Genomic DNA, 21,976 nt, shown 5'->3' on the forward strand with positions numbered 1-21,976 from the left:
CAAATATCATGACTACCAGGATTTCCAGCACACCTCCATAGAAGCCTTGCCTTACAGCAACTCTACCTGTCCCTAAAAAGTGAATAAATCAAGATCTTACCTTTTGGGAGACAAGGGGTTTCAGATTAGAAGACGGACAGTATTAAAAACCAGAATTAGTTACTTAACTTCTTACTGCTGCATTCCAGGCAACATTTATAGACTGAAAACATGTGGATGGTTGAAAAGCAGACTGAAAATCCCAGCTGACACTGGCAGACCCCCATTGAATGAATGTGAGCATCCGCAGGAATGCACTGGAACTTGTGGAATGCAGGGGCAGTTTCCCTTCATTCCCGAACTCCCTAGTCCCAAGCCCTGAAACTCTTACCTTAGAGATTTCTGAGAAAGGACAAGACACACAGATCCCGGGCTACTTTTATAGGATCTGATCTGCATATGAAGCCACCACCTCCTTTTTCTTAGGTCAAAACGTTTTTGGCAATCTTTACTCCTAACAGAATTGCGATTCATATTAGAAGTGAATGGATATAATTAGACATAACAGGTCTGTGAATCAATGTCCTATAAATAATTTGACAAGAAAGCATGAGAAGGGGGGGGAAGTGGGAGGGTGTGCTAAAGGAGATGAAAGGGGCAACATTGGTTCTGTAATCCATCAGATGCTGACTCACACAGAAAAAGTGAAGAGTAAGAGCCAGTGTGTCTCATAGGAAACATGTAGGGATGGAGAGAAGGCACAAGCTCCTGCCTGCTGCAGGCACTCAGAGTCCTCAGTGTGGAAAAGCAGGAGGGGTTCTACTGAGAGGCAGGGTTATTGCTAGAGGAAAAAAATCCCAGTGCAGGAGGAAGCATCTGCAAAGGAGCAGAAGTCGCAGAAGTGAGAATCAGGAGATGATAAGAATGACCATGGACTAGAATGGACCAAAGCCAAAGCAAGTGAAGGGGGGAAGAATGAGTCTGAATATAGTGATAAGGAAGGATATGTCAATAAAGAAGAGGAAGTCCCTGGAGGTGTTTAAGAAAAGATGGATGTGGCACTCAGTGCCATGGTTTAGTTGATAAGGTGGTGTTAGGTCAGGTTGGACTTTGCAATCTCAAAGGTCTTTCCCAACCTAGTTGATTCTGTGATTCTGTGAAGTAAATAGGGATGTGATTCCAGTGGGATAACAGCAAGTCACCATGGACAAAAGAAACAATAAAAGAGCAGAACAAGTCCAGGCTAAAGATAAAAGCTTCAAAGCCTGAGGTCATCGAGTTAAGTCCAGACAAAAGGCACAGGAATCAAATTCTTGTTTTTGGAGCTGAAGGTTTTCAAAGATCATATTAACAGCACTATGGAAGTGTTGTACTGAACTTAAGAAATATATCCCATTGGAATTGGGAGAGACAGCTGCTGTCTCAACATAGGGTAGTCATTCAGCATTACTTTTGCAAAACAAGTGTGCTAGGAAAGATTTAATAAATTTACATCCTCTAAAATAGAGTCCGTTATAACCTATGCTGTTCTGGAAGATAGGCAACAATTTTTAGAGGGATCTGAATCTCATGATAGTTTGTATAAAAACCAGTCTACTGTTCTGATCTCTGGGATATTCCTCACCCAGATTAAGGAGGGGACACGTTCTACATTCACAAGGATCAGAGTGGTGAAGAAAGCAGCAGAACCATTCCCTTTACTGAGAAGCAATTTCCTCCCCATGCAATAGATCTGGATTTGTTCTGCATTTGGGGATGCTTGGTTTTGGGTTGTTCTTTTTCTTGTTTTAGTGTGGTGTTTTTGGTTTTTTGGTTTGCTGTGATTTTTTGTTTGTCTTTTTGGTTTTTGTTTCATTGTTTGTTTTGTTTTTCATGTGTTGGTCATCACTTTCCAACCTACAGTTCCTACCGTAAACAAGGAAATCTGAAGTGAGTCACATCTCAGCAGCTTCACTTGGTCCCACAGCATATTGCCTCTGCAATTACAGTACCAGTTGTGCTCTTGTCTCTCCTAGCATCTCCTACTCAGAGGTCTGGATAAGAAAGTGAGGTAATTTCTTCCTCCTCTTCTCTCAGCTGTCTGCATCTCTGTGATGGCAGTATAATCCTGGGTGTGGGAAGGAGATTGACAGACATCAGTTTCATGTTTGGAGTAAATTCCCACTGAAGATAAGACTGAGGCCTTTGCTTTAGCCCTAACAGCTAAACCCTCATCAGAACATAAAGCAGCATTTCTTTCATGTCTTTAATGCAACTACATTGTGTGAGAATTGGACCTCAGGGTTTGTTTCAGGTATTTCAAGGACTCTGTATGTTGTCTTATTTTGCTGGTGCATGCAGTTTTTGACCTGGAGCACAGGAGAGGTTGGTTCAATGCTGGGGATAAACAAAGCTCTACAAAATGAAGGTGTTGTTGTCCTTGTAAAATCATGGCTCACTGCTGTTACTTCAGATAAGTAGAAAAGGACTCTGGGAATGACTCAGCTGAATTAGAGGTAGACAAACAACTTATTTAACCATTACGTGTTCACATTGTGGTGGATGGTGGTCGGTTGAGTTATGTTTGTTGTGCTTAAATCGAATGTAACTGATAAAAGCCTAATTGCTTGAAAAGACATGGGTTTTGCAATGAACAAATCCCATTTTGCACCTGCCTGGAGGGTCCACCTGCATCATAACAGTTCAAGGCCCCAGTGGAGGCTTCCCATCTCTCCTGTTGTGCCCAACCAATGTCCCCTCCCTGCCTCCCACAGCTCCCTTCCCACACCCTGCTTTTCCAGAAGGAGCTGGGTGCAGGCAAGCAGCTACATGGGGAAATAAAAAGGCATTAGCGTTAGCAGAACGACGTTCTCCTGTGGAGAGTGGTTTCCCCAGGGAGGAAGGAAACCCCTGCTCAATGCCCTGGGAAACCCCTTTCTAGGTAAGTGTGCCCTCAGTTCAAATATGCAAATTGTTGCTAGAGAATTGTTGCAAAAGAAAGTCCCTAGTTCTTTGTGTTACCATAGGTTGATTTTTGCTGCAGGAATGTTAACATTCCTAATCATTCTCCCCTGTTGGACCCTTCCCTCAGGCCCTGCCTTAATTCCTCCCCACACGGGGATGTATAAGTATCCCTGTCTGGCCCTGGACCCTGCCTTTGGCCTCTTGTTTCTGCCTTGTTCCAGTTCACTCCAATATAGTGTACGCCTTATTGTTTGTTATTTCTGCATTATTGAAATTCCTGTTCGGACAACTGGATCAAGGCTGTCTCTCTCTGTCAAATTGCCATCGGGGCAGAGTCTTGAGGAAACTCAAAGGGCTCAGGTCCTTTGATCATCTGGGCTCAGACTCCTGGAAGTTTCATTCTCCCTCTTCTGCCTTGTTGGCAGAGCCCCCCTTTGGGGACTGTAGCTCCTGAAGCTGGCTCCAGGAGCATTTCCACCTGTATTGTGGCCTTTGTGGTGGGCAGAGTGTTGTGGGGCCCCATCTCCAAGCAGGATCTGTCCACACAAGGCTTCTGGCACAGCAAAAAACCCATGGATGGAGGAGAAATGCAACATGCTAGAAGAGCAGAAAAGAGCTTTTTGCTGCTCAGCTCAAGTCCAGTTCCCTCATTCACCCTGCCACCCTTTCTGAAATGCAGCTGGTACAAAACCAGCTGTGTTTGACATCACCAGGGTCACAGGAAAGACAGGTCCTGCTTATACAAAGTGTGCTGCAAGGGCCCAAAGAGTTCAAGGGAGCACCAAAAAATCTCAGAGATGTTCAGCTGTGATGGATCCTAAACTATCATTTCTACAATGGATGGAGTGGTGTCCCTTCCTAGTTCCAGCTGCTGTCATCTGCTGCTCAAATCTTATTTTTATATTTAACAAGAAATGTTTATAATTTTAAAGCAGTGGTTGTACAGCACTAGTAGACTGGCTGAAGGATTAAAAAGAAGAGAGATATAAAGGTCAGTTAGGGACTGATAGTTCCGGTGGGATGGCCAAAGATGTTTAGGACTAGCAACCAGCAAGTTTGCAGGAGCTGCTAAAGCTTGACACAAAATAGCAACCAAGTCAGTATCCCACCCCGTGTCTTGGCAAAAACAAGTTTATCAGCAGCAAGAGAACCTATCTAGCTTTGCTTCTAATTTACCAGGCCATTAGACATGTTGAATGTATTCCCAAACTATCTAATTAACTTACCCATCTGAAAAGTGTAATCAGTGTTTAGATACCTTATCCAACCAATGCTGTATTTTACCTCACATTTCCAATCAACATATAAATGTTGACTGTCTAGTTCAGCTTAATACAAAATACAATACTGTGGGCTAGTAATCATTTCTTAGGAACAGGCACATTATGCTGAGAATGACAATAAACAGACAGGAGAGTCCAGCTGTAGACAAAGCAGAAAGATTGAACCTAGAAAGGCAGTGGAAGGTTTGATTGAAATTAAAAATAGAGTCCTCAGTCTTAGCTATTCTTTCTACTGTTGTCTTTTAAATGTGGATTCATCTCACTCATCCTACATGTGAATGAATATAATTTTGTGCCATGCATGAAATAAAATTACTTCAGAGAAAGGAAGTGGGGATATCTCTTCATGCTACTTCCTCATCATGTTGGTTCGACTGCTTGTCACTACTTGGAATGAAATTTGAGTTTCCCATACGTTTAATCTTAACCAAATAAGCAACATTTTACAATTAATAAAAATAACATTTATATAGTTATATACATATTTTTATATATGTGTGTGTGTGTATGCTAAATGCTTCAGGAATCTTTTCTCCTATTATTTTTTTTCCTAAGAAGATGAAAATCACTTGAAAGAATGTAGTTTTAGTCCCTCAAAGAAATGCATACTTCTCATTGCAAGAGGAATAATAAATCCATATGATTATTACCATTCTTCATGCATTATTAAAAATGAAAATGTAAAAATGCTTTGCTGTCCGATATACTTTTAAATGTGAAGATAAATTGTGAACATGCCCTTTGAAAGTAATGAATGCTAGAATAAATAAATAAGACATGATAGTCGCTGTTCATATGCAAGGGTCTCTACTGTCTTTATTACCTAGAAATAAATCATAATTACTAGAGAAAGCAACACAGAGGTTTACATTTTATGCATGCCTCAGGTCACTTTTTAGTCTTGGGAACCTCATTCCTCTTCTTCTATCTTCTTGCCGATTTCCCTGCTCTTGGCTCGGAGCTTGTTGACCTGGGACTCTGCAATGTCAGCCCGCTCCTCGGCTTCCTCCAGTTCGTGCTGGATCTTGCGGAACTTGGAGAGGTTGACATTGGACATCTCCTCCTGTGAGGGAAGAGGGAGTTGTGAAAACGACAGGCAGCATGTGGACATTTATTATCAAAAAACAGGGCAAACAAAAATTCAAATGCCACAGATGGGCTAGCAGAGCAGATTCAAAACCAAGCTGCTCAAGGTGTTATGTGTGTCAGAAGAAAAAAGAATATTGGAATTTCAAAAGGACATTATACAAAACATGGTCTAGGCAGAGTTCATGTTGTAGTCTTGAATACACAGCTGCTTCTGACATCCTGGGCAGGGTATAAGCAAAGAAATAGAGTGGGAAATGAGGCTTGTAGCAGAACAAATAGGGTTGGGGAAGAATATTTCCACCCAAACCCAGCAAGTCTTACTCTCACATTCCCCAATGTATCAAAATATCATCGTGTTGCATCAAAACAGTCAAGCTTTGAAAATGCTGCAGAGGAAAACATGAATACAGAATTCCACGACCACCAGAAGAAAGTCTGGTTTGGACAAACTGATACTTACAGCCTCCTCAGCTTGTCTCTTGTAGGATTTCACTTTCATTTGCAGCTTGTCCACCAGATCCTGCAGCCTGAGGACATTCTTCCTGTCTTCCTCAGACTAGAGTGGATGATGAACAGGGAAGAGAGTCAATTCTTGCTTCTGCATCACACAAAGTAAACAATTCCCCTTGGGGATGGTGTGTGCAAAATGTGCCTGGCTGTGAGCCAACGGTGCCAGAGCAGTCTCCTCCTGCCTTACCTGGTAGGTCAGTTCCTTCACCCTCCGCTCGTACTTGCGCACACCCTTCACGGCTTCAGCGCTGCGCTTCTGCTCAGCATCAACCTCCCCTTCCAGCTCCCGCACCTGCAAGGACAAGCCCAGCCCTGCAGCTTCCCTGACAATGTTTCTGCAAGACATTGAGTGTCTCACTCACACACAACCCCAGCCCTACACACCCTGGCCTCCAGCTTCTGGATCTGCTTCTTCCCTCCCTTCAGTGCCAGCTGCTCGGCCTCCTCCAGACGGTGCTGCAGGTCCTTCACTGTCTGGTCCAGGTTCTTCTTCATCCTCTCCAGGTGGGCACTGGTGTCCTGCTCCTTCTTCAGCTCTTCTGCCATCATGGCCGCCTGATCAGAGCAAAGGGTCAAAGCCATTTTGGGGCTGGAGATGTTTAGGGAAGACTGCATTCACTATTAGCAATGCCAGGAGTGTCCAACTCACATCTGTGATGGCCTTCTTGGCCTTCTCCTCAGCATTGCGGGCTTCCTGGATGGTATCCTCCATTTCACTCTGGATCTGGGAAATGTCTGTTTCCAGCTTCTTCTTGGTGTTGATCAAGCTGGTGTTCTGTTGAAAAGAATGAACATGATTTTGTTTTTGTTAGCTTGCAGTATCTTATCGAGTACAGCATGTTGTGCCATCAGGTCACATTGGATTCTAAGAGAACTACTGTTGTAGCTATTATTTTCTCAGATATGATGTGCTTTGGTATATTGTGAGCATCCTCCATGAAATCTTTTCTCACAGTTTCTCAGACAGCAAGGAAGAAATTTAGACTGAAAAATGAAAAAAATACTTTCCTTAACATTTTCAGTCTAGTTACCATAAAACTTTGCAGTAGTTCTATAGAATACTTATAAATACATTGTTAAATTGCATTAATGACAGAGTTAGTGTAGTTCTATTTTGTTCATGGTCAGTCTACATTTGCCTTTAAAGTCTCAAATGGAAAAGCGAAAGGTGTTGAACTCAAGTAAAAGAGTAAGAACCTCACACACTTCTCTGAATTTATTGATATTAAGGTATCTATACTGTAGTCTACTGAAATTCATATTGTATCTACATCTGAAAAGAAAGTCTTAATATTATGTATCACTTCTTATTAACTGTGATAGCCACTGCATTTAACAAAATACTGTTACAGCTCAGCCAATATTAAATTCATTTACATTTATGGAGCAATAGTATAAGTACTATATTTATGGACTGACCTGGCTGTGGAGGAGCTGCACACGCTCACTGGCATCCATTAATTCCTGCTCAGCCACTTTCCTTGACCGCTCTGTCTGCTCCAGGGCTGCCCGGAGCTCCTCAACTTCAGCCTGCAGCAGGTTTGCCCTGCGCTCCACCATGGCCACCTGCTCCTTCAGGTCATCCTGTGCTCTGACAGCATCATCCAAGTGCAGCTGAGTGTCCTGGAAAGAGATACAAGATAAACTACCAGGTGTCAGTTCTGTGGAGAAAATGTCAGGGATCTCATTTGTCTTTCTGCAGCTCTGCTGAACAGACCTTGAGCACTGCCTGGGTGTTTCTCAGGTTCTTCTGTGCCTCTGCAGCCTGGCGGTTGGCATGGCTCAGCTGGATCTCCATTTCATTCAGGTCTCCCTCCATCTTCTTCTTCAGCCTCAGGGCTTCATTCCTGCTCCTGATCTCAGCATCCAGAGTGCTCTGCATGGAGTCCACAACTCGCAGGTGGTTTCTCTTCATCTGGTCAATCTCCTCATCCTTCTCTGCTATTTTCCTGTCGATCTCAGACTTGACTTGGTTGAGCTCAAGCTGCAGGCGCAGGATCTTCCCCTCCTCATGTTCCAGGGAGGCCTGGGCAAGTGGATACAAACATTGATAACATTGATGAATGTCCTTCTTACATTCTAGGGAATTGAAAAATATTTCCAGAAAACTCAACTGTCTGCCCTCCCCTGACAGAAGAGAGGACAACCCAGGACTTTTAGCCCTATTTCCTCATTTATTTACTGGAGAAATCAGTTTTTATGGTCATGTACCTCAGCTTCCTCCAGGGAGGCTTGCAGTTCAGATTTCTCCTGCTCAATCTGCTTCTTGACTTTCTCCAGCTCGTGAATTGCCTTCCCTCCCTCCGCAATCTGCTCTGTCAGGTCAGAAATCTCCTCTGCAAGAAAGGGTGAAAAGCAGCATCGTCAGCCACAGAGCTGAATGGGAAGGCCTCTGGTGCATCAAGGGGCCAGGCATGTTCTTATTCCTGCAGCCCAGAGCTGTTAAGTGTGGCAGAGAGACAAGCTTGTGAGCAAGGCCAGCGAGGAGCAGAGAGCCAGGGACTTACGCTGCAAGTTCTTGTTCTCCCGCTTCATTGTTTCCAGGTGGTCCAAGGACTCCTCATAGGCATTCTTCATCTTGAACAGCTCAGTGCTGAGAGAGCGCGACTCCTTCTGCGAGGCCTCCAGCTCAGCCTGCGTTTCCTCATACTTCTGCTTCCATTCTGCCAGGATCTGGAGAGAAACAGGGTGTGAGTCGGGCTGTGGCCATCACGGGGCCATGCTCTGACCAGGAGTGCTGGTGCTGGAGACCAAAAGACCTTGTCAAAGTTCTTCTGCTTCTTATCCAGAGCAGCGCAGGCAGCATTGGATCTCTCCACATCAATCATCAGGTCCTCCACTTCATTCTGCAGCCTCTGCTTTGTCTTTTCCAGGGAGGCACATTTGGCATTGACAGCCTCAACATGTTCCTCTGCATCCTGCAGGCGCTGGGCCAGCTTCTTCCTGTAAAGTGGTAAGCACAAGTAAGCATATGGGAGCCTGTGGTGTGAAGCACCATGTTTTTCACAAGAGCAAACTTGGCCTCCTAGTTTTGTGTGACCCCCATTCATAAATAGGTGTAAGACTTCTCCCAGACAGCCAGTCTATTTCCCTTATTCTGATTCTGGAGCAATCCTGCAGCAATTTCCTCTCACCTGGCCTCTCCCTGGTATTCTGGACCTTTCTGCTTTTCTCTAATGCGTAACTGCTTTCTGTCATGTTTTTGTCTCTTTGTGACCCCACCTGAAGGACGACACTGACTTCTAACAATCTTACAGTCGGTTCCTTAAATTTCCATTTTTAGTCTCAGCCAATGCTCTTCACATTCCCCACGTACTTGGCCTCCTCGAGCTCCTCCGTGCGCTGAATCGCGTCTGTCTCGTATTTGGTTCTCCACTGGGCCACTTCACTGTTGGCCTTGGACATGGCTCTCTGAAGCTCTGCCTTGGCCTCCTGCTCCTCCTCATATTGTTCCCGGAGCAAGTCACAGTCGTGGCGAGCGGACTGCAGGGCATGGGCCAGGGCATTCTTGGCCTTGAGAAAAAAAAAGCAGTGCAAAAATGAATGGAAATATCCTGGGAAATCTCCTAAATTAGAGGATCTTAGAAAGACCTGTGATCAAAAAGATCTGTGAATTTACAAAAGAATTAATTGATAGATTGCAGAGAAAGAGAAGCAATGCCACTATGGGATAATTTACACTCCATTATCTAAGTCGTTATAGTTGTCCCTTTCATCTTGTTGATTACATGATTTCATGTATTTAGGAAAAAGCCTTCCCACCTTTATCTCTTCCTCTAAATGCCTCTTGAGTTCTTCAATCTGTTGGGTGAAGGCCTGTTTGCCTCTTGACAGCTGAGAAACCAAAGCATCCTTCTCATCCACCTGGCGTGAATATTCACCTGAGAAAATTTGCAGATATACAACGGTTTTAATGGCATTGATAGTGATACCGCAAACATTTGGAGATGTAAAACCAGATAGTTTGCAGTCCATGCTGAAATTCCATTTTAAGCATTTCACAGAAGATGTGACACAAAGTGTGTTGGAAAGACCATACGCCAAAAGAAGAGTAATCTTTGCAATAATCCTGAGACATTATTGATATTGATCTGCAAGTGTAGATGTGGGAGTCTCACCTGACTCTGTCTGCAGACGAGCTCTTTGAGCATTGAGGTCGTTGATCATGCGCTGATGTTCTTCTTCCTTGGTCTTAAGCTCACTCAGCTGATCTTCCAGTGTGCGGCACATCTTCTCCAGGTTGGCCTGTGTTTCGGGATATGGAAAGTGATGAGTTAACCATCCACACTCTAAACAATGCCAGGTTCAAGAATTGTGTTGTATTCTACTGGGTCAAGGAGCCTGTAAAATATATCTGTACCTTGGCTTTGGAGACAGACTCCATGTTACTGGCCAAGTCATCAATCTCCATCTTCATCTCACTCTTCTCCTTCTCCAGCTTCTGCTTCACGCGTTGCAGGTTGTCGATCTGCTCCCCCAGCTCAGCTGTGCTGTCCGCATGCTTCTTGCGCAGGGCAGCAGCCGTGGCTTCGTGCTGCAGCGTGGCCTCTTCCAGGTCACGCCGCATCTTCTGGAATTCTGCCTCACGCTTCTTGTTCATATCAATCTGAGCTGCTGTGGCCCCTCCTGCCTCTTCCAGGCGCTCACTGATCTCCTCCAGCTCCCTGGACAGGTCAGCCCGATGCTTCTCTGCTTTAGCACGAGAGGTTCGCTCGGCCTCAATTTCCTCCTCCAGCTCCTCAATGCGGGCCTGCACAACACCAGGAACCCTTCACACCCGTGCTCTCCTCATGCCTGACATGAGCCTGAACAGGGAAGGGAGGGAACAGAGACTTGCCTGCAACTCCTTGATTTTCTTCTGAAGCTGCATGCCCAGGGCTTGTTCATCCTCAGTTTTACTTTGGATCTGGCTGATTTCAAAGTCTTTCCTTTGGGCAAGGTGAACCATGTTAGAGTTCAAAGAAAAAAGACAAGTACTGCAGCCCAGCACTCAGGTGGCCCAGAGCCACACTTACTTCTTCAGCTTCTCATCCAGCTGCTGCTTATCATTCTCCAAATCCATGATGCTGTCCTGGGCCAGCTTCAGGTCTCCTTCCAGTTTCCTCTTAGCTCTCTCCAGGTCCATGCGCAGTTTCTTCTCTTGCTCCAGGGACCCTTCCAGCTAAACACAACAAGACCATCAGGGCTCTGCCAGCCAGGTTAGGCTCCATACCTGTCCTGTTCCTGCTCCATGTCTGTGTGCTTACATCGTCCACTTGCTGTTCCAGCTTGGTCTTGGCTTTGGTCAGAGTATTGACTTTGTCCTCCTCTGCCTGCAGGTCATCCAGGGTCTGCTGATGGGCCTCTTGGAGGGCTTTCTTCTCTTTTGTCAGTTTGGCAATGGTTTCATCCAATGCTGCCATCTCCTCAGTCAGGTTTTTCACCTTAAGAAAGAAGGGAGCATATGTCAATAAAGGAAGAATATCTAGAAGTTCTGTAATAGCACACAGCCCATTTTCTGGAGTGTGAGTGACAGGTTCTACCTCATACCTTGTTCTCGGTGGCATGTTTTTCCTTCTCCACCTTGGCCAGTGTTAGCTCAAGGTCATCAATATCTTTCTTCAGCTCTGAACATTCATCCTCCAGTTTCCTCTTCTTGGCTGTCAGTTCAGCATTAATTTCCTCTTCATCCTCAGCCCTTTCAGTCACCTCCTTGATTTTGGCTTCCAGCTGTATTTTGGTTTTGATGAGCTGGTCGCACCTTTCCTCAGCATCAGCCAAAGCATCAGCTTCCTGTTAGAGAAATATGGAATTGTGTGCTAATCACAACTGTTCTCTAAAACTGAATAGAGAAATGGTATTTCTCCCTGAGAAAAAATCCATGGAATTATTCTTTTCCATTTTCTTTTAGGAAGTTTTTTTTTGCCCAGCCTCTTTTAAATCATGGTAGGTTTTTATTCTATTTCATTTATTTACTCTCATCAATTATTCCTTTTTTTTTTCTTATGGATAATATCCATTAATACTTCTATTCTCAAGAGTTTAGATTACTTTATCTGAAAATTAATACTATATATAAATGTGTAGAGATTTTTTTCTTTTTCTTTTTAGAAGCTTTTCTCAGCAAGACTGACTTTGAATTAATTTTCTTTGAGTGAGAAAAATTGATATATATTCTAGGTGCAATCAGAGGCTTCAATTTGCACCTGAATTTTGAATCTATGGAACAAATACCTAAAGACACAAGGTAATGTTTAAATATTGACCGTTCCCTTGATCTCCCAATGGACTTAGGAGGTACATATAGGACTGTGACAGAATGCAGAGGGTTTTTGTGTCCTCCTTGGAAAAGTGGTTGCAGAAAGACAGGTGACATAACATGTATCATATAAAATGGCATATAGGAATTCTCTCTGGGCAGCTGATTGAAACCAGAGTAAGTTGTTAAATGAACTGCTCTACAGACTCTGCTAGCTGTAAACATTAAATCTCCAGCGAGTACATTGGATGTTATATTGTGAACCTGGAGAAACAAAACTATGTACATGTGCATACATGCTTCAAAAGTCATTCCCAAGTTAGAACCTCATATTAAAATGGCAACACTGAGTGGTCTAAATTTTACCATCCATTATTCATATTAAAATATTTTCTCAGGCAATTTATTGTGTAACACGAGAGTTATGTGCTTTGAGGGTACATGGAAGAAATAACTAATGATACTTACAGATTGCACTTGGAGCTGCAGGTCATTTTTCTCCTGCATTAGAGATGCCATTTTCTCCTCCAGTTCCTTCCGCTTTGCCTCAGACTTTGCAAGCTCTTCCTTGGTTTTCTCAAACTCCCCCTTCATGTTGGCCATTTCCTTCTCAGACTCTGCACTCTTCAGCAAGGGCTTGATCTTGAAGAACAGCTTCATCCATGGCCAGTGTTTGACATTCATGAATGAACGAACGTTGTACTGGATGCAGAAGATGGACTCCCTGAGGAATAATAAAAACATACAATGAATATTCTCAGTCTGATGGGTGACAATACTTTCCCATGAACAAAGTGACTTTAACTGAAGAAGAGGAAGGTCTACCTGCGTTCCACCATTCTCCGGTACTCCACCCTCATCAGGTAACCCCTACACCTGGCCTGAGTGCGGGTGATGAGCTGGGCCAGCTTCTCATCCCTCATCTCCTCCAGGAGTCCCAGCAGCCCAGCTTTGAAGAACACCTGGAGAGAGGGAATGTTGCAGCACATCAGTGTCAGGTAGAGCAAAGGCCAGGCAGAGAGTGAATGGGGAGGTTTGTACCTTGGTGTGTCCAAATTTGTACTGGGTGTGGTCCACATCGATTGAGCCAAGGAGCTTCTCAGAAGCCTTCTTGCTATCGATGAACTGTCCCTCGGGGATGGCACTGGCATTAAGCACCTTGTATCTGCGGAATTAGAGGAAACAGAAATGAAGACAATGCCAAGTCAAGAATATTCAGTTTACTGAAACCAAGCATAGTGTTTGCGCAGTATCAGGCTGAGGAAGTTGAAATTTCATCCCTGGTTAAGAGATATTTTTCTGATGAAGTCTTAACCTCGTAACAAATTTACGGAAATTCTTCCAGTCTTTAGATGACCAGCCACGATGAAGAGGACATTGATTTCCAGTCAGTTCAATCCATATCCTTTTACTAAAATAATGCTGCAGAAAATTGCTGGAGAGAAACATTGCCACTTTCCCATAATCTGTATTGGAGAAAAGCCTCTTCCCCCGAAACTTGCCACTGATGCAATGGCCAATGATTAGTTTGTAATTTTTACCTGAGAACCTGCTCCTACCAATCCCAAACTACATTTATTAATCTTGTCTTCACTGGCTTCTGCAGTTCTACTGTGCTTCCATACTCAGATGCCCCAGTAGTCAGTGGAGACACCTGACACTCTTCATTTCTCAACAATTTTTCTTTTGCTAGCCATATAGGTTGCCTTTTGTTATGCACCCCAGCATTCCCTTTTCTTCTAGTTATAACCAGAATGAGCTAGTGTTGAAAAATATTCCCACGTGATAAAATAGTTAAGTTGTAAAATATCAGCAGCAAAGACAGAATGGAAATCAAAAAGGAAACTGACCTCTGTTTGAAGTCAGCATAGAGGATTCTGCTGGGGAACCCTTTCCTGCAAATCCTGATCCCTTCCAGCACGCCGTTACAGCGCAGCTGGTGCAGCACCAGCTCGTGCTCCATGGCACCTAAGCAGTAAGACAATTATTTGTTAATTCATGATAAAACACAGAGAATAATGGCTGCATCACACTATTTTTTATCTCTGCTTGAAGTTCGTACCAGGTGTTTTAGACTCATTGGGGATGATACAGCGCACAAAATGGGGGTGAGTGCTCCGCAGATTTGTCATCAGCTTGTTGAGATTCTCCTGTGGGATCAAGAGTAACGATTTTTAATTTACAAATAGTACCTTCTCACTTACACTTTCAGATGTGAGAAAAGTCTTGTAAAGCATTAATAGATTTGTAATTCCCAACTACAGCCATTTTATTGTGAGTTTTCTTCTGCCTTTCACTCATGAGGAGTGAACTAAATTTTGCGATGTGTTTTACGAGACTGGGGGATATACCCACTCAGCCAGGACAGCTATGGATGTGTTGACTAGTTGTTCATACCGAAATGCATATTTTTGAGTAAAAGAAGTTTCTTTGTAATAGCAATATTCTTATGGTTTGTACCTTGGTGTGTAGCCTGACCCAAGTGATTTTTCCACCATTTGAAGAAAGGTGAGATCAAGATTCATCTGCCTCAGCTGGCCTCAGCTGACTTGCTCTCAGCTCATATGTGAATAACCAAAGATCTTTCTTGATAGAGAAAACCATTAACAGCTGCAGTTAAATGGCCTTATTGCAGCTAGAGTGAGGTTTTACAATCTTCAACTCAAAACAAACAAAATAAAACAACCCAGGAAAGAATTAAAGGGAATGACTTCTGTGCTCACCCTGAAAAGAGCTGAGACAGTCTGGAAGGAAGAACCCTTCTTCTTGCCTCCCTTCTTGCCACCACCACCACCACCACTAGCCTCTGAAGACCACAAAACAAAGAAAAAAAGATGGGTTTGTAACTTGCAAAGACCAAGTTTTTTCATATATACCAGTAATGATAGGAGCGGAACATAGAAAGGAACAATGGCTGATATTTACCGCTCTGGTAGAGTCATAAAATAAACATGGAAATATGAATTTCAGAGAACTGACCTGCCTCTCCTCCAGCAGAGGCAAAGAGTAAGGCCAGTGTCTTCAAGGATGACTTCTGATACAACCCCACAACAGTTTCATTCAGAGGGTCCTTGTTCTTGTCAAGCCAGCCAGAGATGTTGTAGTCCACTGTTCCAGCGTAGTGCACCAGGGAGAAGTGGGCCTCAGCCTTGCCTTTGCCAGGCTTGGGCTTCTGGAAATTGTTGGACTTGCCCAGGTGCTGGTCATAGAGCTTGTTCTTGAAAGAGGTGTCAGTTGCCTTGGGGAACATGCACTCCTCTTCCAGGATGGAGAAGATGCCCATGGGCTGGGAGAAGCACAAGCAAGGAGGGAGGACAAGATGAAAAGGCAGAAAGACTCAGAGATGAATTAACTTCCTGACTGGGACAATATTACTGCTCTCACGGATTGTTCTTCTCAGCAAATCATAAAATAACACAAACTGATGTATCTCCAGTATCATATTTACCATTTCAAGCTGCATTTAGAAATATCTAAAAAATCAACGCCTTTCTGAAAATACCTCACATTGTGAATTACAGAAATACCTTCTCAATGAGCTCAATGCAGGCAGCCAGGTCCATGCCAAAGTCAATGAACTCCCATTCAATGCCCTCCTTCTTGTACTCCTCCTGCTCCAGCACGAACATGTGGTGGTTGAAGAACTGTTGCAGTTTCTCATTGGTGAAGTTGATGCACAGCTGCTCCAGGCTGTTGAACTGCACAATTACAAATCAAAATTATTATTAATGTAAGTTAATACTATATCCAACATTCACAAATGTTGATTTCAAATGAAGTGCCAAGCCTTCAGCAAAAAATCTGCTCCTAGGCATTTCATTGCTATATGAAAAAATCTATTTCCGATTAAAACCCTGTGGGAATCAGAATGCTCTAGATACAGTATAAAGGATCAAACCATTTAAAATAAATAAATATTAAAAAAACAAACCAAAAAAACCCACAGAAAAACAAAACCAAAAAAACCCCCACTAACCAGCAACATTCCTTCTGAAGTATTTTGTCACATAACAGTGTGACTTTAACGAGCATGCTGATTAACCTCTGTTCCTTACATCAAAGATCTCGAAGCCAGCAATGTCCAGGACACCAATGAAGTACTGCCTGGGCTGCTTCGTGTCCAGCTGTTGGTTGATTCGTACAACCATCCACAGGAACATCTTCTCAAAGACAGCCTTTGCCAGGGCACCCACGGAATTGTATACCTGAAACGTGAAACAAAAAGCATGTAGTTATGATGCAGGACAGAAGAGAAAATCCAGAGAACCTATCCATAAAACAGTCGATATTATTACCTGCTGCACAGTTTGGCCCTTGGTCACGTATTCATTCCCCACCTTGACTCGGGGGTAGCAGAGGGCCTTGAGCAGGTCTGCTGAGTTCAAACCCATCAGGTAGGCAGCCTTGTCAGCAACTAAACACCAAAACAATCAGTTGTTAAGGCACCAGTAGACACTACTGTCCTTTTAAAATATATAATATAGTGTATTTCCAGTAAAAATCAAAATATTAGTAAAGATAAAAAGTAAACGTGTTAATGGCAGCACTCTCTGGGAGACACTGGACCTTACAATTTGCATTGTTCAAAATAATCAGAGTTGTGCTCCTCCAGAGAAGTCCTCTGGCTAGGAGCCACTGCCATTCTACAATACTGGCATGGGGGAAATGCACAGCCTGGGTCAGTCATTCTGACCCTGACATGCTGCCTTTAACTGAGAGAGTGTTCACTGTCTGCCGTGCTCTGGGATGGGTTGTGCTGGTACCTTCGGTGCCATCAGGCTCTGCCTGCTCCTCTCGTTGCTTCTGCTTGAACTTCAGGTTCCCATAGTGCATGACAGCCCCTGTCAGCTTGTAGATGGCTGTTTTCTCATCAGCGCTGAAGCCCAGGATGTCAATGGCACTCTAAGAAGAGAGTTGTAAAGGTGAGTGCCCCAGCTGTTAAAAGGTCAGAGAAATGAAACTTCACCTAAGAGAACTTCTGCTACTTACGTCCGTGGCCATCAGCTCTTCCTGGTCGTTAATGCTGGGAACTGTGATCTCACCTTGACTCACATACAGATAGTCATAGGGGTTGGTGGTGATCAGTAACATCTCTGAAAAGAAAGACAAAACCGAGCCAGGTCAAATGCAATCAGCAGCAAAATCAGCAATCAGCAATGTTTTTGCATGACCTTTGCCTGAAGGAGGCAGTGATCTTCCCTACCTATGAGCTCTGGCTTCCTGTTGGACATGATCTGATAAAAGATGTGGTAGCTCCTTTCCGCCTTCAGCTGGAAAGTGACTCTGGACTTCTCCAGCAGATCTGGAAGGATTGTCGGAGTGAGTCAGACACTTGTGGGAATGTACATGGAGATGGGAATTTGGGAAGGGATGGGAGCAGTCCAGGAGAATCTCTTACAAGTTTCAATGTCAGCAGAAGCCAGTTTGCCTGTGGCACCAAAGTGGATTCTGATGAATTTACCCTGAAAGCAGCAGGAAAGTCAATCAAGACTTATTTTACCAATCTGGACAGCAAGAATATTTAAACTAGTATTGATGGTTATCCCAATAACAACTCACAAAGCGTGAGGAGTTGTCATTCCTCACGGTCTTGGCATTTCCAAAGGCCTCCAGCAGTGGGTTGGCACTGATGATTTGATCCTCAAGTGTCCCCTAAAACAGAAGTCTTCTTGTCACGATCTAGCTCATCAGGAAATTGAAGAGTTGCAGGTTCCTAGCCCTGGGACCTCACCTGCATTTTGCCGGAGGTCTGCTCCTCCTTCTTCTTGTCCCCACTGGCTGCAATTGTTGCAAAGTACTGGATGACACGCTTTGTGTTGACAGTCTTCCCGGCCCCGGATTCTCCGCTGCCAAAGCCAAGGGAGAAGCAGAGGGTGCGTGGTCAGGCAGGAGGTCCCCTGGCCCCGGGCAGCCCCGCAGGGACCCGTGCAGGGGGTGTACGTACGTGATCAGGATGGACTGGTTCTCCCGATCTGTGAACAAGGCAGAAACAAAGAGACTTTGTAAATGAAGAAGACAAAAATACTGAAAGTTAACAGAAGTTTTGATGAGAGAGAAACACTGCATTTTTTTCTTTGTTTACTCCTAAGCCATTTTTTAAATTTCAATTCCTTGCAAAGCAATTTGCACTTGCACTATTTCCTTTAAGCATATTCACAGATGTCCCTCCAAAGGTCATAAGGAAAGCCCATGAGATTTTTAAAGATCCCTTCCAGCACAAAAAATTCTGTTATTCTATAATGCTTTGACATGGACATTGAAAAACCTTGAAGAGCCATATACTGCTTTTCTGTTCCCCTCTATTGTCTTTTCCTTGTCCTGCATACAGTAAATTGTCTTAATTTTCTGCTACACAGACTGCTTTTAGAGCAGCAGAGAAAGGGAGAGTAAAGACCCATGACAAAGGAATCCTGACCATGGGTAACATTTTGAAACTCAATCGCACAGAGAAAGAAAGGAATGAAAAAGGCAGAAGCAAAACTCGCAGCCCTACATAATCCTATTTCATTTGTCATGACAGGGTTTTAACAAGACAAAGCAGAACACTTGTGATCTGATGCTTATGATGACAAAGCCACTCACCAGTCAGCATGAACTGATAGGCGTTGTCAGAGATGGAGAAGATGTGTGGAGGGGCCTCCTGGCGCTTCTTGCCTCGGTAGGCCAACACCACCTCGGGGTTGTACACCGGCAGCCACTTGTAGGGGTTGACAGTGACGCAGAAGAGACCCGAGTAGGTCTGTGGGGAAGGGACACAGCACGTTGGCTTCCCCTGAGCCTGGCCCAGCAGCTCCCCAGGCTGCCCAAAGGAAGCTGCTGCTGCCACTTACGTAGATCATCCAGGCTGCGTAACGCTCTTTGAGGTTGTACAGCACAGCGGGTTCGTGCAGGTGGGTCATCATGGCCATGTCCTCGATTTTGTCATACTTGGGAGGGTTCATGGAGAAGATTTGATCTTCCTTCACTGTCAGCGTCTGCCAAGGAAACAAAAGATCCACATGTATCACTGAAAAGCTCAGAGTTGGGATGTTTATCTTCAGCCTTGTTTTTGACTCACCTCTCCCCCTTCAGTCTTGACAGTGACTTTGCCTGATTCCCTGCTCGTGATTGTGCTCTTCACATAGGACTCTTTAGCATGTACCACGAAGACAGATGACTTGGCATCAAAAGGTTTGTTCTGGGCCTCAATTCTCTCCTTTTCCGATTTTCGGAGGTAAGGAGCTGCCTCCCCAAAGATGGCCATCTCTGAGTCCGAAGACATGGCTGTGGTTTACCGCGTGCAGCAAGGCACAGCGCTGAAATGGAGAGGCAATTCTGAGTGAAGGGGGATATTTCTTTTTAGCAGCCACCTTGGGCTTTGTAATGTTCTGCTCTGTCTATTATTATAGTCTTCCTTTATGCTTTATCTGCCTTTTACCCTAGATGTCTTTTTACTGACTTTAACCTTGAAGAAGATTAGTGTCTTTGGTTGAGGTAGAGTTTTGTTCCCTTTTTCCAGTTTACACTTTCAGTTCATAAGATCTCACCATGTTTTAGTAGGCTATGCAGAAAATTAGATGAATTGGCAGATTCATTGGTAATTAAAGATGCAGCAGAATTATCAAGAAGAAGCAGAAGAGATACTATGATATGTTATCTTATCAAAATTATGAAAGCCCACTTATATTTTTTCTCTCTCTCCCATTTCAGCCCATGTAATTTGTGCCAACTATAGAGATGGAGTATCAGGGAAAAGATGTGGAGTAAGCAGAAGCAGAGGTCTGAGTTGTCTACGCAAATCTTTTTCCGCTGTAGAGAAATCAGAGTTTGTCTTCTTCAATTGTTGTGCCTTTTCCTGTTGAAGCTCACCCTTTAATATTAATTTGTATAGAAAAAGGAAAACTTCTCAATAAAAAACATTTGGAGGGATTTTACAAAATCTTAACTATACATCTGCTGTCCATTCACCTTTTCTTTCCTGGATTTCTGTTTCCTGTCAATCTCCTTTTAAGAGCTGTGTGTAAGAGGTCAATTATTTCCCAGCAGGTACCAAACAAATGTGTCCAACACAGTTATGAAAGTAAATCTGCTCTTTTAGACAGCACAGGTCAGGTAGGATAGCACTGCTTTAGTGTGCACAGATGTAAAGCTGTATGGGAAATGGCCTTAGAAATGCATTTAAAAAACAAACCTGGAGTCTGTTCCTATGGAAAAGTTAAATCAGTCTTACCTCTTGTGTCACCAGTTGACTCTTAGCCTGGAAACTGGTCAATACTGTAAAAGAGAAGTGACAATTTCTTTCTTATCTTTGCACAGACTCCCAAGAATAAGTCACAGGGCAAAAACATGCTAGTGACTTCACCAGAGAGGGAACATGTCTATTGAGACAGGCAGTTCTTTGAGGAAAGCAGTTCCACAGGCAGCAGGAATGCTGTGGGATTCTGCCAGCACTCAACTGTCCCTATTCTTACCTTTAATCCTTCCACAGAGGCAGAACAGGCTTGTCCTACCAGCACTTTTATAGGTTCTGGTTTGCACACTCAATTCCCTCCTCCTCTTTCTTAGGTCAAAAAATTTTTGGCAAAGCATTGTTTGGCAAACTTGCCTGAGTGCATGATTCCCATTCGTGCTTGTGGATATATTTAGAAATATTTGAGGTCTTCCTAGCTATGTGAATAAATCTCCTATAAATATTATGACTAGGAATTTAGGAAGGAGGAAGTGCTGTCCAGCAAAAAGAGCATGACACTGGATCTTGGAATTGTTGGCTTCTCTTCTCCTGTTAATTGCTATTTGACATATAAGATTTGTGTGTCTCAGGACTCAGCAGTAGTGAGAAGGATTACTATTACAAGAGCTTTGGAGGGAACCTATTCTAAAATATTCTGGAAATAAAAAATAGGAAAAATCTAGTATAGTCTAATTCCAAGACTGGATTACCATATCATGCTTCTATTACTGCATCTATTTACAAGTCCTTAGCTTTTTGGTGAGTACTTTCAAAAGATCAGAAAAGACACATTATCCCCCTTGATTCATACATTTAATTATATCTTTTACCTCATTCTGAAGTATTACTGATGGACTGTGATTTGAAATTCAGTTTTAAAGGTGTTATTTTGCCATTCTCCATATCTGACTGTTCTGGTTTGCTCTGATGTATGTCCAGCAGAACCTTCAGTGAGGTCACACCAGCAGGAATAAGGACGCATTTTGCATCTTTCATCTTTTAGGTTTATTGGCAGTTTTAACTCCCCAACCTCCTGTTATTTTAGAAACCTTGGACAGTGGCTGTGGTTATCAAATATAAGAATGGGATTTAGATCCCAAGCTATCCTCCTCCAGCCTTTCCAAGCACAAACACAAATGCCACTGAAATATAAAGAATTCCTGGGAGGCTTTGCATTTCCTTTGCAAAGAATTAGGAAGGATCTGCTGTTCAAAGTTCTCCCATGGAGCTGGGATATGGTGTGTTTCTCTACCATATTTTGAAGACTCGCATTTTCTCTCAAACATCAAGAAGTTGAAGCAATGTGAGAAGGGTCAGAGAGCATGACCAGCCTTCTCAACTCACTTCTTTAAAGAATATTGTGTGCTTATAACACTACATATATGACTGGAACATCTGAAATCACTTATTCTTTTAAGTGATTGCCAGTATCTTTCTGAAAAAAAAATGTAGAGATAATTTCTGTTTGAAAACTAATATTGTGTATTTGTAGAATTGTCAATGAGGAAAACATCCTTTTCTGGCACACAAAAGAGGGTAAAGGGATAGAAAGAAAGGAGAGATTTTCCCCTGCTTCTTCTCATGCTTTACATAATACCCTAACAAAGAATAGACTTTACTGTTTTTTCTGTGTCAGATGAAATTAACTCTAAGACGAATTTGCAGTTCTTTGATAAACTTGTCTCTTACTGCTGACATGACTTCTGAGTTATGTGGGAACTTAAA

General features: G+C 43.4%; 1 protein-coding gene across 1 annotated transcript; it reads right to left on the reverse strand.

Moving 5' to 3' along the window:
• Nucleotides 1-5,009: 5,009 nt before the first annotated feature.
• On the reverse strand, nt 5,010-20,301 carry LOC136299137 (myosin-1B-like). The gene is made up of 39 exons (XM_066200485.1): nt 20,252-20,301; nt 19,100-19,337; nt 18,873-19,016; nt 18,625-18,781; nt 17,987-18,014; nt 17,774-17,888; nt 17,602-17,694; nt 17,441-17,504; nt 17,246-17,344; nt 17,032-17,135; nt 16,806-16,944; nt 16,338-16,456; nt 16,098-16,247; nt 15,570-15,740; nt 15,022-15,328; nt 14,766-14,848; nt 14,105-14,192; nt 13,893-14,010; nt 13,084-13,207; nt 12,868-13,004; nt 12,511-12,766; nt 11,334-11,576; nt 11,051-11,227; nt 10,820-10,965; nt 10,642-10,732; nt 10,165-10,554; nt 9,923-10,049; nt 9,567-9,685; nt 9,121-9,317; nt 8,564-8,747; nt 8,312-8,477; nt 8,016-8,140; nt 7,522-7,830; nt 7,224-7,427; nt 6,454-6,579; nt 6,189-6,359; nt 5,992-6,096; nt 5,755-5,850; nt 5,010-5,268 (listed from the first exon to the last, which is right to left on the reverse strand). Exons 2-39 carry the CDS (start codon nt 19,301-19,303, stop codon nt 5,116-5,118), a joined length of 5,829 nt encoding a protein of 1,942 aa, XP_066056582.1. The 5' UTR covers nt 19,304-19,337; nt 20,252-20,301; the 3' UTR covers nt 5,010-5,115.
• Between the last annotated feature and the right edge of the window lie 1,675 nt (nt 20,302-21,976).

The sequence above is a fragment of the Chamaea fasciata genome, unplaced genomic scaffold (assembly GCF_029207755.1).
Source record: "Chamaea fasciata isolate MVZ Bird 193981 ecotype frontalis unplaced genomic scaffold, bChaFas1.0.hap1 SCAF_19, whole genome shotgun sequence".
NCBI lineage: Eukaryota > Metazoa > Chordata > Aves > Passeriformes > Sylviidae > Chamaea > Chamaea fasciata.

Coding starts and splice junctions, on each gene's coding strand:
- LOC136299137 (XM_066200485.1), bottom strand. CDS start 19,303: ATGTCTTCGGACTCAGAGATGGCCATCTTTGGGGAGGCAGCTCCTTAC. Junction 17,889..17,986: donor AACCAGTCCATCCTGATCAC/GTACGTACACCC, acceptor TGGCTTTGGCAG/CGGAGAATCCGGGGCCGGGA. Junction 8,748..9,120: donor GAGGAGCTCGAGGAGGCCAA/GTACGTGGGGAA, acceptor ACCACTTTACAG/GAAGAAGCTGGCCCAGCGCC.